The 16,733-nt window shown below is 33.1% G+C and overlaps 3 protein-coding genes and 1 long non-coding RNA gene across 4 annotated transcripts in view; 3 read left to right on the top strand and 1 right to left on the bottom strand.

Moving 5' to 3' along the window:
* Positions 1 to 16,733, top strand: part of LOC143051566 (uncharacterized) — a 425,778-nt gene that overhangs the window by 108,819 nt on the left and 300,226 nt on the right. The gene's annotated exons all lie outside the window — the stretch shown is intronic.
* Positions 1 to 16,733, bottom strand: part of LOC143051550 (uncharacterized) — a 576,970-nt gene that overhangs the window by 348,386 nt on the left and 211,851 nt on the right. The gene's annotated exons all lie outside the window — the stretch shown is intronic.
* Positions 1 to 16,733, top strand: part of LOC143051961 (uncharacterized) — a 353,125-nt gene that overhangs the window by 284,795 nt on the left and 51,597 nt on the right. The window lies entirely within an intron of this gene.
* On the top strand, positions 107 to 16,052 carry LOC143051510 (uncharacterized). The gene is made up of 5 exons (XM_076224408.1): positions 107 to 867; positions 5,123 to 5,153; positions 7,897 to 8,165; positions 13,118 to 13,145; positions 14,907 to 16,052. Exons 1-5 carry the CDS (start codon positions 145 to 147, stop codon positions 15,296 to 15,298), a joined length of 1,443 nt encoding a protein of 480 aa, XP_076080523.1. The 5' UTR covers positions 107 to 144; the 3' UTR covers positions 15,299 to 16,052.

Genomic DNA, 16,733 nt, shown 5'->3' with positions numbered 1-16,733 from the left:
ATTTTTTGACCTTTTTGTGTTTTGGGCTAGTTTCTTTATAAGATACTGTTAATACTCTTTTCATTTTATTTATTTATTTGTTTTTACTTTACAGATATGGCCTTTTGGCCAAAGAAAGGTCTCATTAGAAATACTTTTGAAAGGATGTCAGAGAGTGGAATAATACAAAGAAAAGATCTTTATCTTATTTGGGAACAGAAGCACTTCAGTAAAATATCACCCTACAAAGAGTTCATATTTGATATGCTCATTCACCTTGATATTCTATCAGAGCAGCGAAGATATGATACTAATACGGGAAGTCGGTTACCAGTGGAAAACTTCTTTGTTCCCTGTATGCTCACTCAAAGAAATGACACAAGATTCATGACCCATGAATGTACACCAGAGAAAGCCATCAGTCTAGCTTTTGTTTTCAAAGGGACAATAATACCACCAGCCTTACCGAATCGTCTCATTAGCGCATGTCTCAGTATGTGGACCGTAAAGACGTATGAAGGAAAACAACTCCTGTTTTCAGGATTCGTTGGTTTATCATTCGATAAAGCACATGATATTGTAGTATGTGTTGAAGGTAACAAGATTTTGCTCTACATAGTCCATGCAACCTCCAATGGACTGATCGTACCAGATATAACCACTGGAATCAAGGAATGCATGTATACAACACTAGAGAGAATCTCAGAGTTCTATAAGTCCACAGTCTCCTCCAGCAGCCAAAAACTACCCTTCCACATTGAATATGCATGCTCCAGGTTAGAATGCCATATAAATGAAGAGGCAGCATTCACAACTGATGAATGGATTTGTGATAAACATGAGATTGTACATACCAAAGACAAGTGGAATATTTGGAATCAAGATCAGGTAAATTTGAACTATTAACTTGATATTATATAATACGATCTTGAATCAACTCATACAGTGCTGACTTATGGTTTGCCTATGCCTCCAAAAAATAGAAAACACCATGTTAAAAAAAATAAAAGAACAATTAATATTACAAACTCACAAGATAAATTCCCGTGTAACTAATATCTCACAAAATAAATTTCTGTGTAACTAATATCTCACAAGATAATTGCTGTGAAACTGATCTTACAAGAAAATTTGCTTGTTACTTATCTGATAAGGAATTATAAAAAAAGAATGAGCTTTTCTCTGTATGTCACTGATTGACTCTGTGATTGAAAAATATTGTGAGCATTACAAGTCAAAGGGTGGGTATCACTAGCCCGGTGTTGACATGCATATCAATAATGTGGTCATGTTTTTATAAATTTCCTGTTAACAAAAGTTTAAATTTGTTTGGCTTTATAAATATTTTGATATGAGCGTCACTGATGAGTCTTATGTAGACGATAATCCTAGTACCTTTGATAACTAATTAAAGAAGTCTTTTCAAAGTTGCAAAACGTAGCAATTTTAATGTTTGTTTTACATTAGGTCTACAAATGCAAGCTATAGGTCTGTTGTTTTTATTTTGAACCATATTGTGTGTTTAGCTCACCTGGCCCGAGGGACCAAGTGAGCTTTTCTTATCACTTGTCGTCCTTCGTCCGTCGTTGTCGTTGTTGTCCGTCTTCATTAACTTTTACAAAAATCTTCTCTAAAACTACTGAGTAAAATTTAATCAAACTTGGCCCAGGGGTGATTCCAGGTGTTTTCAAATGGGTCCCTTGACTATCAAAATTGGGAATTTTCATGCAATTGGGATTTTTTTTCCGGCATAAAATCTATGATGAATTAACACTATTTTCCTGTAAAAACGGAAAATGTATCAAGTTTTACCTATATTTATATATACAATGGCTGCTGTAAGAAGTTGTAACATTTTGAATAATCCTGATGGAGCTACTCAGCGGATTATCAAATAATAGTATATAAATATATCATGATTACCAGATCGCTTGACATTCTGACATTCGATTGGGACGAGTAAAACTAAAGTTGTTACATGTACATGAAGTTTATTGTACTTCTTTTAGTAGTTTGCATCTTAGCTATGGTAACCTTTTTACATATAGCAAATAAAAATATCCATTGGTCATACAACAACTAGTCATCTTTATAAATTGACATTGCTTGAAATTAATTTCAAATTGGACTAGCACATAAGTTCTGTTGAATTCACGAAAGCATTTACAATGGTTTAAGTCTTATTTTGGTAAGATATTTTTGGCAATTTTGTTGCTGATAAAATTATATGGGAGGTTGTCATAGTTTTACCCTAGGTGTAACCCTAAGGGACAATAAAATTTAAACATTGAACCATAATAATTTGTTTTCAAATTTTAATTGTTTGGATAATTTCCACTATTCATATCATTTTCATCTAGACTACAAAAAAGAGTAAATTCTGTATTTATTTAATATTGATTAAGTTTAATTCTCCATGAAGAAACAATAATTTTTTTCTGTGCCCAATAGCATTGTATCTTCTTAAAATACTAACCCGAACATTGAGTTGAGTTTTTTTTCTATCCTTCATTGATTTGTTTATGTCGTCCTTTATTCTAAAATGCCTAGACAGTCGGACTTTTGACAAATACTTATTTATATTTTTCATAAATATATTTGATAACGAGTTCTGTTAATCGATCTGCTTTGACAATAGTCCGAAATTACTCGACGTCCAACGGCTGTTTAGCCAGACAAGCTGGTCACACGGCCCAGCTTGTCTGGCTAAACAACCGTTGGGCGTCAGAATAATATCGGACTACCTTTACGAGATCGACGCACATTAAATTTATCAAAGGTATTGTCAAAATTAATAAGTTTTGCTCCCTGCCAAGGTCTGCTTTTACGAGACCCATTATGGCAAAAAGCATCTGTAATCGACCTGCTGGGCGATCTGCTTTTACGAGATTGAATACTCCCATGTAACATTTTTTTGTCAAATTTAGGATATTCTAACTATAAGGTCTCACTCTGCTTTAAAATTACGAGACCAAATGTAGTGAAAAACTTCTCTTAAACTTTTGAAAGAAAACTTACAACAATATGCTCATTTACCTTATCTTAACAATCTTCCGTTGACATTATTCTTATTAGGCTTTTAACACGCTTTGATGAGAAATGCTGGAAAATTGTAATTGCCTAAGTCAAAAACGGAAAAATTTCCGGAAATATTTTTTTTTTCTCAATTGGGAATTTATCTTTACCCATTTTTTTCGGGGCCGCTATAGGAATTGAGGGCCGCTAAGCGGCCCTAAACTATTTAGTAGAATCATCCCTGTGGCCACAATCATCACTAGGATATCTAGTTTAAAAGTGTGTCCAATGACCGTGTCTGCCAACTAACATGGCCGACATGGCTAAAAATAGAGCATAGGGGTAAAATGCAGTTTTTGACTTATATTTGAAACTTAAGCATTTAGGGGGTGTGGGTGATAAAAAAAATTGGGGGGGCTTTTTTTTCCCTCAAGATTTAGAAAAATTAACAAATTTACTAAGCATTACGTGAAAGCACAGTGTATAGCACAAAAGCAAGAAATCTTCAATTGAATATAAATTCAAATCATATAACCAATTTCAAGTTCTTTGACTACATTTATTCTATGTCAGAAATTTATAATGTGTCAAATATCTAATTACAATCCAAATTCAGACCTGTATCAAGCTTGAATATTGTGTCCATTTTTGCCCAAACTGTTCAGGGTTGGAACTCTGTGGTCATATCCAGCTGCTTTAGGCGAATCAGTTTAATGGTTATTATCATAAATATTATTATAGATAGAGATAAACTGTAAACAGCAATAATGTTCAGCAAAGTACGACGTACAAATAAGTCAATATTGCCAAAATTTTCAATTGACCCCTTACGAAGTTATTGCCCTTTATAGTTAATTTTGAACATTTTTTTCGTAATTTTTTGCAATCTTTTACACAAATCTTCTCCACTTAATCTACTGGGCCAAATATAATTAAACTTAGCCACAATTTTCAATAGGGTGTTTTGATTGAAAAATGCATCCAATGACCTTGCCATCCAACCAACATGGCCCCTATTGCTAAAAATAGAACATAGGTATTTACTATAGAAGTGTAAGGGAAAAATGTAAAAAAAAACAATTTCAAATAATCACAATTGAAAACTAATTTAAATAATGATAAGGGGTCTTCAGTAACTATCTGACTATTGTAAGTCTAGTTACTGGTGGGATGACCTGCTTTTAACTTAACTTCTGGGCCAAATTAAACCAAACTTGGCCTCAATCATTATTATGGTAACTCATACTATTTATTATGATTTAAACCTTATTTTACATGATTTCCCAAGCCACAGTAGATACAGGTGAGCGACACAGGCTCTTTAGAGCCTCTAGTTGTTGAATAAAATAGGATGTGGGGGTTAAATATACCAATGATACAGTAATTATCAAACTAACCGAACAATATCGAGAGGGCACCATACAGACTTCAACATGAGACAGGTGTCTATGCAATATGTATAGTTCTCTTAGTTGCCCCAAGTCTATAACGTTGTGTATAAATGAAACACAGGGAATCAAAATGGGTCACGACAAACAAGAATAAGGTGCATAAGTCCTAACACAATCTGTATTTTCGTGAATATCTAATAACAAACTTTAGGTATTTGTGTGACTCGTCAGAGGTACCAGAATCTAAACAATTGGAAGGCTAAACAATGAACAACAAATATTCCATAAAGTTATGCGTAGGAGCAAACAAAAACATTCGAAAAGAAGAAGTCAGCACAGTATGCATATAATTTTAATTAATTTTAATTGTGTATAGGACTGCTTTGATTGTAAATAGCTTTGATAAGGAGTCTGAGCTGATTTTTTTAGGAGTACTTGATTAGTGATTTTTTACTGAGTTGACAATAACATCCCTACATATAGTATATATGTTACATGCCATTGTTTGGCACATAAAGAATGACCCTCACATTATAAACAAAAGGACTAATCATTGTTAATTTCCACCCTGAAACAAATTTTGCAATAGTTTTATACATGTAAATTCAAATAGACAGGCAATGCTAACAATTTAACCATCGCTTAACTATAAATAGCTTAAGTCTCAACCTCACACTGTTGTATCCATTGCATTTTGTAAATACTAATTTTTGTATCCACCAATATTTACTTTTCAGGCAAAAGAAGAATGTGAAATAAACTGTCAAGGTAAAAAAACAGAATAAGTACTTACTGATGTATAAATATATGGAGATTTGTACCAAACTTAGACAGAAGCTTGTTTATGATCAAAAGCTAGTATCTAGAAGGAAATTTAAAAAAAAAATATTTCCTGTGTTTCCGTATTTTACTAAAAAAATGGACTAAGTTTTTCTTCCAGTTAACATTACATACAGTCTGCAGTTAAAGTTTTTAAAACATTTATTAGATTCACAAACCATCCTTGATTTTTACCAAACTCGGACAGAAGCTTCTTACAATCAAAAGATAGTATCTAGAGGAAAATTTGAAAATTATCTTCTTTATCATTTGTTCATTGAATACATTTATGTTTCAACTCGTTTATAAATCTATAGATTTGATTGTGTACTGTTATCATTTTTTACAAACATATTTTTTTTGTACATTCCAAACGTTTCATTTCATTAACTGAGCATTCCCCTATCACACTGAAGACATAGACAACAGCAAAAGTAGTCGAGACACTGGGTTTTGCGGAACCCTTACGAAATTTTTTCAAACATCTTCAAAATTCATTTCTTGATATTTTATGCATAACATAATAAGTAGGGGAATGAAATTACATGTAAAAAATGTTTAGGTAAAGTAGTTATTTGGTAAAGTTAGAAAAGGTAAAAGAATAGTATTTCTGAAGCTGTCAAACTGAATTACAGACCCCTTTAAGGTAGATTAACTGCCATCTTCATGTAATATAGTGTTAATCAATAGGTTTTGTTGTTTACGTGAATCTGCAAATTTTGAAACATATTTGCAAGTAATTAGTTTTACTGTTTCTTAGAATAAAGAAAAATAAGTGAGTTGTTGCATTATTCGGACTGATCTATCTGCTATCAAATGTTTGAGTTAGTTATTCGAATCAAATTGTTAATGTTGGTCATTTAAAGAGAGATAACTCAAAGATTAAATTTTTCATAATGGAATGAAAAATTTGGAAATGTTACTTGTAGCAAGAAAGCAAGTTCGGTGAGAACATTTTTATTTTTATTTTCTTAAAGCATATTTCAAAACCTATCTGCTCAAATTTTATTTCAAAATTCTATCTCATAGATTTCTTTTTATTCACCATCTGCAAATTTTGACAATTTTGCTTGACTTGTAGCTTGAAAAATACCACAGTGACCCATACTTTTTATTATATTTTTGAAAAAAAATATACTTTCTGTATATTTGCACAAAAGAATGGACAACCAGTGACTAATTTGTCATGGGTATTTAGGTCAAACATTAATACCTTCTGTGTATTTGCTCCACAGATAGGACACCAATTGACTTATATTTCATGGGGATTCAGGTCAAACGTTCACACTTTCTGTGTATTTGCTCCACAGATAGGACAATCATTGACTGATATTTCATGGGGATTCAGGTCAAACGTTCACACTTTCTGTGTATTTGCTCCACAGATAGGACACCAATTGACTTATATTTCATGGGTATTCAGATCAAACGTTCACACTTTCTGTGTATTTGCTCCACATATAGGACAACCATTGACTAATATTTCATGGGTATTCAGGTCAAACGTTCACACTTTCTGTGTATTTGCTCCACAGATAGGACACCCAGTGACTAATATTTCATGGGTATTCAGGTCAAACTTTCACACTTTCTGTGTATTTGCTCCACAGATAGGACAACCATTGACTAATATTTCATGGGGATTCAGGTCAAACGTTCACACTTTCTGTGTATTTGCTCCACAGATAGGACAACCATTGACTAATATTTCATGGGTATTCAGGTCAAACGTTCACACTTTCTGTGTATTTGCTCCACAGATAGGACAACCATTGACTAATATTTCATGGGTATTCAGGTCAAACGTTCACACTTTCTGTGTATTTGCTCCACAGATAGGACAACCATTGACTAATATTTCATGGGGATTCAGGTCAAACGTTCACACTTTCTGTGTATTTGCTCCACAGATAGGACAACCATTGACTAATATTTCATGGGTATTCAGGTCAAACGTTCACACTTTCTGTGTATTTGCTCCACAGATAGGACACCCATTGACTTATATTTCATGGGGATTCAGGTCAAACATTCATATTTTCTGTGTATGATCCACAGATAGGACAACCATTGACTAATATTTCATGGGTATTCAGGTCAAACGTTCACACTTTCTGTGTATTTGCTCCACAGATAGGACAATCATTGACTGATATTTCATGGGGATTCAGGTCAAACGTTCACACTTTCTGTGTATTTGCTCCACAGATAGGACACCCATTGACTTATATTTCATGGGGATTCAGGTCAAACATTCATATTTTCTGTGTATGATCCACAGATAGGACAACCATTGACTAATATTTCATGGGGATTCAGGTCAAACGTTCACACTTTCTGTGTATTTGCTCCACAGATAGGACACCCAGTGACTGATATTTCATGAGGATTCAGGTCAAACGTTCACACTTTCTGTGTATTTGCTCCACAGATAGGACACCCAGTGACTAATATTTCATGGGTATTCAGGTCAAACGTTCACACTTTCTGTATATTTGCTCCACAGATAGGACAACCATTGACTGATATTTCATGATATGGGTATTCAGGTCAAACTTTCATATTATCTGTACATGTGTACCACAGATAGAATAACTTATGATGTATCATGCATACTATAACTGTTATTATACATGTTATAAGGGTTATTGTTTACTGTTTTAACATTATGTAACAATTTATTCAAATTTAGGTTTACAAGAAGACGCCTTGAATCAGATTCCAAGTGATATTGAACTTCAACGATTTTCATCACGATGTGAGGAAACCGTAATACGAGAGTTGGCTATACATCTTGGTATTACTTTGCACGAATGGGAAAAACTCAGATCTGATTATGAATTTGTCGACATTGTTAAGTTTAGAGCACTGGTCACCTGGAGAGAAAAGTATTCCGGAAGATTCAGTAACATAGCAAAAGCTTTACAGGATATGGATTTGACTATCCACACACTGTGTCAGGTAAACTAGTCCAATAAACTGGACTTATATAAGACTGTATAACTTAAGGAAGAAGTATAATTAGTGGTCCTTGAATTGCAAAAATATTAATAAAACTATTTGCATTACAAAACTATGTCAATTCTATTGATAATTGATGCTATAAGGAATAGGTTTCGTTTTTGTCTCGCCTTGACGGAGTCAAAAAGTGAGACATAGGTATGCTGTTTCCGGTGGCGGCGTCAACAATGTATTAGTTTGTGATTAGGTTTAGTTTATGGTGAACCACTAGTGGTAGGTCAATGATATTTGGTGTGCAGTTGTATTAGCATTGGCATATCTCATTTCCCGGAAGATTATTTGGCTTCGCCCCCTCAGTCAAGGTCTATTGACTTTGAAACTTTTGCTTATTATACATGTATTAGTTTGTGGTTTAGATCAGTTTAAGGTAGCACTACAGTCAAAATTTTCTGACTCCAACCAACAGTCTTTAAAGATTAATTCCTCCAAAACTACTCAATTGATTTTTAAAATCTTTACCTCGTTTTAAAGCTGGAATATTAATTCTTCTTAATCTGTAGATACATTTATTTTTGGTAAGCTTAATCTCAAATTGTAGCTTTTGAATTGCCAAAAAAGTGGTCTTTCAGTTTGAATAAAAATGGCACACTCAGGTCAAATTGTAGTAAAAATTTGTTTTCCTCACTTTAATCAACCATACACTATAAACAAAACCGTGTCTTAGATTTTTGATATATGTCTCCAGTAAGAAGATATATTGATTGAACTGCTGGGTGCCAAACCTCATTTCACCTTTTATCTTTTGACACCTATGAATTCATTTAGAAACAAATTATCCAAAAACTGGGACATGGTATTGTAATAAATACTCCCTTTAATCACATATATCAAAGTCAAACCAAAAGGGGTACCCATGAAGTTTCTATTTTCATTTTTTGCTAACAATTCTCATGAAAAATTGTTCAGAGAAATGACCTAAAATCTGAATTTCCCCCTTAGAACCCCTATAAATGCAACATTAATACAAAAGTTACACTGAGAACACCCCAAGAGTGTTCTGACCCCATTATTTTATCAATATAACCACACACTTTGTGTCTTTGATGCTCTAATACTGTAAATTTTGAATTATATGTGCACTGACCAACACTAACTTGGCATTTGGTGGGAGTTTGACGTCACAGATTTGACCAACATCTGTAATGTAGTAATTAAATATAGACAAAGCTCCGCCTCTATCCAGATAAGAGAATAACAGGAATGACCAGGTGTATATAAACACTATAATCACTATAAAGAATGATTTTCATTTGTATTTTAAAAAGAAATATACTATGAAATTAGCTAGAACATTAAAATTATGCAATAAAAGACATGTTTCAAAAAAGATCAAGACCATCCCCTTACTGACAATGATTTAGTTTTACGGAACTGAAAAATTTCACATAAACTTAAAGTTGGTTAAAGTCCCTAAAACTCTTAAGAGAAGACAGATTCAGAGCCATTGTCTTCTTATTTGTTAGTAAGAACCTTAAAAGTTTAAAGTTTGTCAGAGGCTTTCAAAGATACTTTCACACTCTTATCCTTATATATATAGTTTTGTTCATTTTGGTTAGATTTTTCCCTTTAGATTTTCTCCTTTTTATTAACTTTCCCTTTTCTCTGCTTACTTCAAAGTAATATTAATTACTTTTTGGCAATACACATTATACAATCAGACAAGACCACACTATTCATCTTGTGGTCAGTGATTAACAGCTGGACACTGGCATCAACAGATGATTGACATTTTAGCCCCTCCTTAATGCCTACATATTTACATTTATTACCATGTGCTTTTATTTACATAACTTCATTATCAATTTATTCCCTGTTGTGATATGATAATGACTTTTGGATTTTTACAAACTGTGCAGAATAATACTTATTTCAAAATTATGTGATAACAAATAATATTAAAAAATACACTGTTAGACTAGTGCTACCTTAAGAAGAACCGCTAATGTTAGGTCAATGATATTTGGTATGCAAATTGATTGGCATTTGCAAATCTCTTTTCCATCGAGATTATATAGCCCCAACCCCTCATCATGGTTCATTGATTTTGAAACTTTTACATAGTTTACAAGCTAATGTTTGTGTTTAGGTTTGTCTAAAGGGAACGACTTATGATAAGTCAATGGTATTTGGTTTGCAGTTGTATTAGCATTGGCACATCTCATTTGCAGAGATTGTTTAGCAATGTACCTTCAGTGGTGGTTCATTGACTTAAATATTTGCATAACATACTTGTTAAAGTATTGCTTTTTTTAATTTCAACATTTGCATTTTACTATCATAATTGCAAAAAAGGCGAGACATATCTCTGTGTTAATAGTTTATTTTTGGCTAATCTATATCCTTTGTTTCTATACAAAATGTCATTTTATGTTTTTGTATACTTTTTTTAGCTCACCTAGCCCGAAGGGCCAAGTGAGCTTTTCTCATCACTTGTCGTCCGTCGTTAACTTTTACAAAAATCTTCTCCTCTGAAACTACTGGGCCAAATTTAACCAACCAAGATGGCCGCCATGGCTAAAAATAGAACATAGGGGTAAAATGCAGTTTTTAGCTTATACTTCAAAAACCAGAGGTTGCTGCCCCTGAATTGGTAATTTTAAGGAAATTTTGCTGTTTTTGGTTATTATCTTGAATATAATAATATAGATAGACATAAACTGTAAAGAGCAATAATGTTCAGCAAAGTAAGATTTACACATAAGTCAAGATGACCAAAATGATCAGTTGACCCCTCTAGGAGTTATTACCCTTAATAGTCAATTTTTAACCATTTTTCGAAAATCTTAGTAATCTTTTGGAAAAATCTTCTCATCTGAAACGACTCGACCAGATTTAACCAAACTTGTCCACAATCATCATTCGATTTTAACTAAAGAAATCTCTGTTTTGCTGAAAAAGTGTTACACCAGGGTTTTCCATATCACAAACTAATCAAGACATTTAATAAATTTTACCATTGGTACAAGGACATCTTTCGTAAATAAAATTCAACATGCAGACATCTTATACGTTCAGGTATTTCACATCCAATCGTTTATGGTAATATTCTTTACAAAGCACAACAATGTCAGCATTCACCTCAACAGCTAACCAAACCTTTAAACAGACTTATTCAGAACGAATATAGTTATAATACTGTTGTCAGGACATTAAAGATGGCATATTTTGGTATTAATATTGATTCACTCATAGGATCTTTGCATCGGAAATAAACACATTTATTCTAAAACCAGTTGTTGGCATGATACGGGTTATGTTCTCATATATCTTGTGATGGTATGATACTAAACCCCTAACCATGCTAACGGGAGGGATTGTGCTTCCCCTCTAAACAGTTTTTGCACCTGTCCCAATTCAGGAGCCTCTGGCCTTTGTTAGTATTGTATGTTTTTTTTAATTTTAGTTCATTCATATACATTTTGGAGTTAAGTGTGACGTCCGTTTTCATTGAATTAGTACACATTCTGTTTAGGGGCCAGCTGAAGCCCACCTCCCGGTGTGGGATTTTCTCGCTGTGTTGAGACCCATTGGTGGCCTTTTTCTGTTTTCTGCTCTTTGGTCGGGTTGTTGTCTCTTTAACACATTCCCCATTTCCATTCTCAATTCTATTTGCCTATCCAGTTCCCCAAGCCTGATCACCGTGACAGGACTTACTTCCAGAAAGTTAACCTTCCACAAAACATGAATAAATACAATACAATAAAACTCACCTAATTGTCTCATCCTTATAAGTGCAAAATAAATACAAAATATGATAAAATGTCACCCTGGATGCCGCACGAATGCAATGTTAATGGCGAATCGGAAACCGGTTTATGATACATGTAGTTTTCTGCTGAAGAAAGAAAACTAAAACAGGTTCAAACAGAAAGATTTCGAAAGCATATAAAACTGTGCACCTTATAATCAGAATGTTTTAATACTAAAAGTCCAGTCTACAAATAAGGCGTAGGTACGTTAATTCAGCCACGGACCCTCAATGTCGCGAGTGTGTTCTAGAATTCATTTAAAATAGATGAATGAGAGGTAACCAAACAAATTCATAATGTTTTGTCTACTGATTAACGCCTTAACTTGTATTGTGAATAGGATTTAGGCTAAAAAGATCCTTTTTGGCTCCCCGAAAAAGGGGGAGGGGGCATATGTACATCATCATTTCTGTACGCTCTTCTAAACGTTACAGGACCTTCATTCATTACATTTTTAAATCTGTGTAAAAAGAAATAGTTTTAGGATGAACACTTGTGTTAACTTGCAATTTTAACAAAAGTAATACTGAAAGAAGTCATTGGAAAAGAAAAAAAAGCTTATTTATTTTGTAATTAATAGTTTAAAGTCCAAGGTCACTGATATATAAAATAAGTTTTATGTAAAATTGGTTTCTAGAGAGTAACTTAAGAATGTAAATTTGGAATAAGACATATAGAAACATGTTGATCAAAAGACGAAAGTTAAAGACCATTGACTAATAATAGAATATATTTGATGATTGTTTTAAGAATCGTTCCTGTTGTTTTCTCATGCTTATGTGAGTGAAAATTGCGCAGAGAAACAACATATGAACCAGTAAGTCGCCTATAAGTCCAAAGTTTAAGATCAGTGTTACAAAAAAAAAAAATATTTGGACTTATGATTCGGAATGTCCATTTGGTGTATTCCGCGTCTCTTTTAAAACATGTTGGTTTCCTTCAAAATTATTAATGAAATACAAATTATGACATATGTGTGGCATTTATTCTTATGTTAACTCAGTAAATGAGCAAAAGTCTCGATCATAAAATATCATTAACAAGTCAGGTGGGGTAAACGTCGACAACATTTAGACACAGACGGAAACCAAAATACACCAACCATGTTGGTTATTCTTGTATTAATTACAAAATATTTTGTAGGTAAAAAGAATCAGAAAAGGTCATTGTGGTATGTATTTAAAAAATATCTGGTCATGATTATCAATGAAGCCAAGATAGGATTTAGTCTTGATACTGTTAAAATACTATTTATACACACGTTTAAACTTTGATAAATATGTGGACCGGCATGTGTTTTATACATAAAGTATTCTGTGAAATTTAACCAGTAACATGCATCCAGTTTCTATCATTCTTTGATCTGTAACAAGTAGGATGCATTCTTTGATCTGTAACAAGTAGGATGCATTCTTTGATCTGGAACTATTTGAATGCATTCTATGGTTAGTAACCAGTAACATTAAAATGCATTCTTAGATCTTAGATAAGTCGAAAATAAACTGACAAAGCTATGGCTGAAAATAGGGCCAACAGACAAACAGTAGTACACGAACATAGAAAAGTAATGGCTGAGCAATGAACCCTACCGAAAACTGGGGGTGATCTCGGGTAAGCAGATCCTGCTTCACATGTGGCATCCGTGATGTTGCTCATATTAATACAAACCTGGTTATAAGTCTAATACCGTAGGTCACATTCTGGAAAAGGAGTTGGAATTACGACATTAGGAACATATCTGTTATCATCTGTGAAACGGATATTCCATAACGTACAACCAACTTGTGATGGGGTCCATTATAGTTATCAAAGGTACCAGGATTATAATTTAGTACGCCAGACGCGCTTTTCGTCTACATAAGACTCATCAGTGAGCTCATATCAAAATATTTATAAACGAAGGAATGATTTCAACTTCACCATTTGAAACTTTTGGTTTAATAGCTTCCTTGTGAGCAGCAACCCTCTATCAAAGAAATCATGATAGGAAATGCAAGCCCTGGAATACTGTATCAAAATTATCGACAGTATGTTGCATTCTTTGATCGGGTATACAGTAAAATGCATTATTTGTTCTGTATCCAGTCACATGCATTCTTTGATCTGTAACCAGTAAAATGCATTCTATGGTCTGTAACCAGTAAAATGCATCCTTTGATCTGTAACCAGTATCTTTCATTCTTTGATCTTTAACAAGTAGGATGCATTCTTTGATTTGTAACAGTAAAATGCATTCTTTGATCTGTAACCAGTAAAATGCATAGTATGATCTGTAACCAGTAACATGCATAGTATGATCTGTAACCAGTAACATGCATTCTATGATATGCTTCCAGTTACTTGCATTCTTTTTTTAACCAGTAACGTGCATTCTTCGATCTGTAACAAATAACATGCATCCTTTGATCTATAACCAGTAACATGCATTATTTTATTTGTAACCTGTAACATACATCCTTTGATCTAGAGTGCTGTGATTTCTTCAGCGCACAGATGTTACTTGATCGTCTCTTACAAATTTTTTTAACCGTTGCAATGGTCACCTTGAGCGTGCAGTGATGTTAAAGTAGTAACTTTGAAGTTTTGGTCACATCAAATTGAAACTTAGTACACATGTTCATTATGATGTAAACCTGAAAAATATTATTCAAAATCATAGTATTGGCCCTGATTTAATGGTTCACTGAACATAGAAATGTGATAGTGTGAAATTAGTTCTCCGGTTAAAATTTCGATTAATGCAGTTTGTCATTAAGTTGTTGTCATGTCAACTTAAGACTAATTACGCATATTCATTGTGGAGGGAACTTTAAAATTATATGAAGAGTTATGATTTTGACCCTCATTTCAAGGTTCAATGAGTGAGGACATATGATAGTGGCAGCGGGGCACTGTGTCTTAATGATACATACCATTGTTTTTGTTATTACAGTTATCAATGAAGAATACATGGATTTAATTCCAACAGATGAAATACTAGATAAACTGGCACAAGTAATAGGTGTAGTATCCTTCCAACTGGGTTTAGAATTAGGATTACCTATAACATCAATAGATATTATACAGTATAACAATGGTCGGGATTTAGTGGCACAATGTAAAGATATATTATTTCAATGGAGAGAAGACCAAAGAGTCCGGCCAACTATACGTGTTCTGGTCCAAGCTCTAGTAAATGTTGATAGAGGTGCTAAATGTTTGGAGGAAATCATTAAAACAGTTGGTGTGAAGAAATACACCCTACACGAGGAAGTTGAAGAGAAGAAGGAAGGAAAAATTAAAACACTCCTGAAAAACCTGAATCCTTTCCAGAAGAAGAAATAAGATCGATGTTACAGTTAGTATTTTTTATTGTAACCAAGTTGTTATATCATCTAGGCTGTGTGTTAATTTTGGGTAACAGTTTGTTATAGTGCCTGGTGTGGTTTTCATGTTATTAATAGCAAATTATTTAAAAACAAGAGCAAAAAACAAACTCCAAACAAATACAACTTGGAAATATCTAAACAAAATGTTGATGACTCTATTACATTGTAACTAGTGATTCAAAGAGTATATCCATGCAATCTTGTCTTAATATACAATCCCTTTAATATACCTTTAACTGTAGTGTTGTGTTTTTTTAGTATGATGGATACATATTACACTTTTACAAGATTGAAGGAAATATTTTATCTTTTCACAGTTTTGTGCAGTAACACTTATACTTTTTTATTTTGTAACAAGGCAAAACATTTCCTTCAATCGAGCTATTAAAGCTTTTGAGGATGCAAAATACTACAGTTTTAATGAACAAGTCCACACCAAACTGAAATTGAATATATATTTGTACAGTGCTGTTTATCACTTTCAGAAGCAATATCACAAAGACTTCTCGTTACCATGCAAATATTATATATCGCAATGTTTGATAACTTTCTGAAGTGTTGTCTGGATAAAGAAAGTCGTCCTAACTTTTAAAGTAGTTTGTAATTTGTGTGTAGTTGCTTTTGTGATTTGAGTTAAATATCAATTGATGTACTAAGGATATCACTTTCTGTCCAATATATATATATGATTATACAATACAACTGATTTCATTTCTGTTTTATTATTAGTTTATGAAACATATACAAAATCTTTCAAAACACTACTTGGTTTATCTAAAATAGCCAAAAAAGTATATTCAAATTGATGTTATCACTTTGCATATTCCATTTTGTAAGTCTTGTGTGGACAAAATGCACAAAATTTTAACTTGTTGCCTTTTGTTAGCTAATATTCGTGTGTTTCTTTGTCAATTGTGTTCTATTTATTTATATTGTAGTCCTGTAATGTTGTGTTGTCATTTTAATGTTATATTTCACATTGCTATAAAAGAGGGAGGTTTGGCATGCACAAAACCAGGTTCAACCCGCCATTTTTATACGACCGCAAAAATTAAAAAAATGTTGGTTGTATATTAGTATCACGTTGGCGTCGTCGTCGTCCGAATACTTTTAGTTTTCGCACTCTAACTTTAGTAAAAGTGAATAGAAATCAATGAAAATTTAACACAAGGTTTATGACCACAAAAGGAAGGTTAAGATTGATTTTGTGAGTTTTGGTCCCAACAGTTGAGGAATTAGGGGCAAAAAAAGGCCCAAATAAGCATTTTCTTGGTTTTCGAACTATAACTTTAGTTTAAGTGAATAGAAATCTATGAAATTTTGACACCAGGTTTATGACCACAAAAGAAAGGTTGGGATTGATTTTGGGAGTTTTGGTTTCAACAGTTTAG

The sequence above is a fragment of the Mytilus galloprovincialis genome, chromosome 11, assembly GCF_965363235.1.
Source record: "Mytilus galloprovincialis chromosome 11, xbMytGall1.hap1.1, whole genome shotgun sequence".
In the NCBI taxonomy this organism is placed as follows: Eukaryota; Metazoa; Mollusca; class Bivalvia; order Mytilida; family Mytilidae; genus Mytilus; species Mytilus galloprovincialis.
This window is presented reverse-complemented; position numbering and strand designations above follow the sequence as displayed.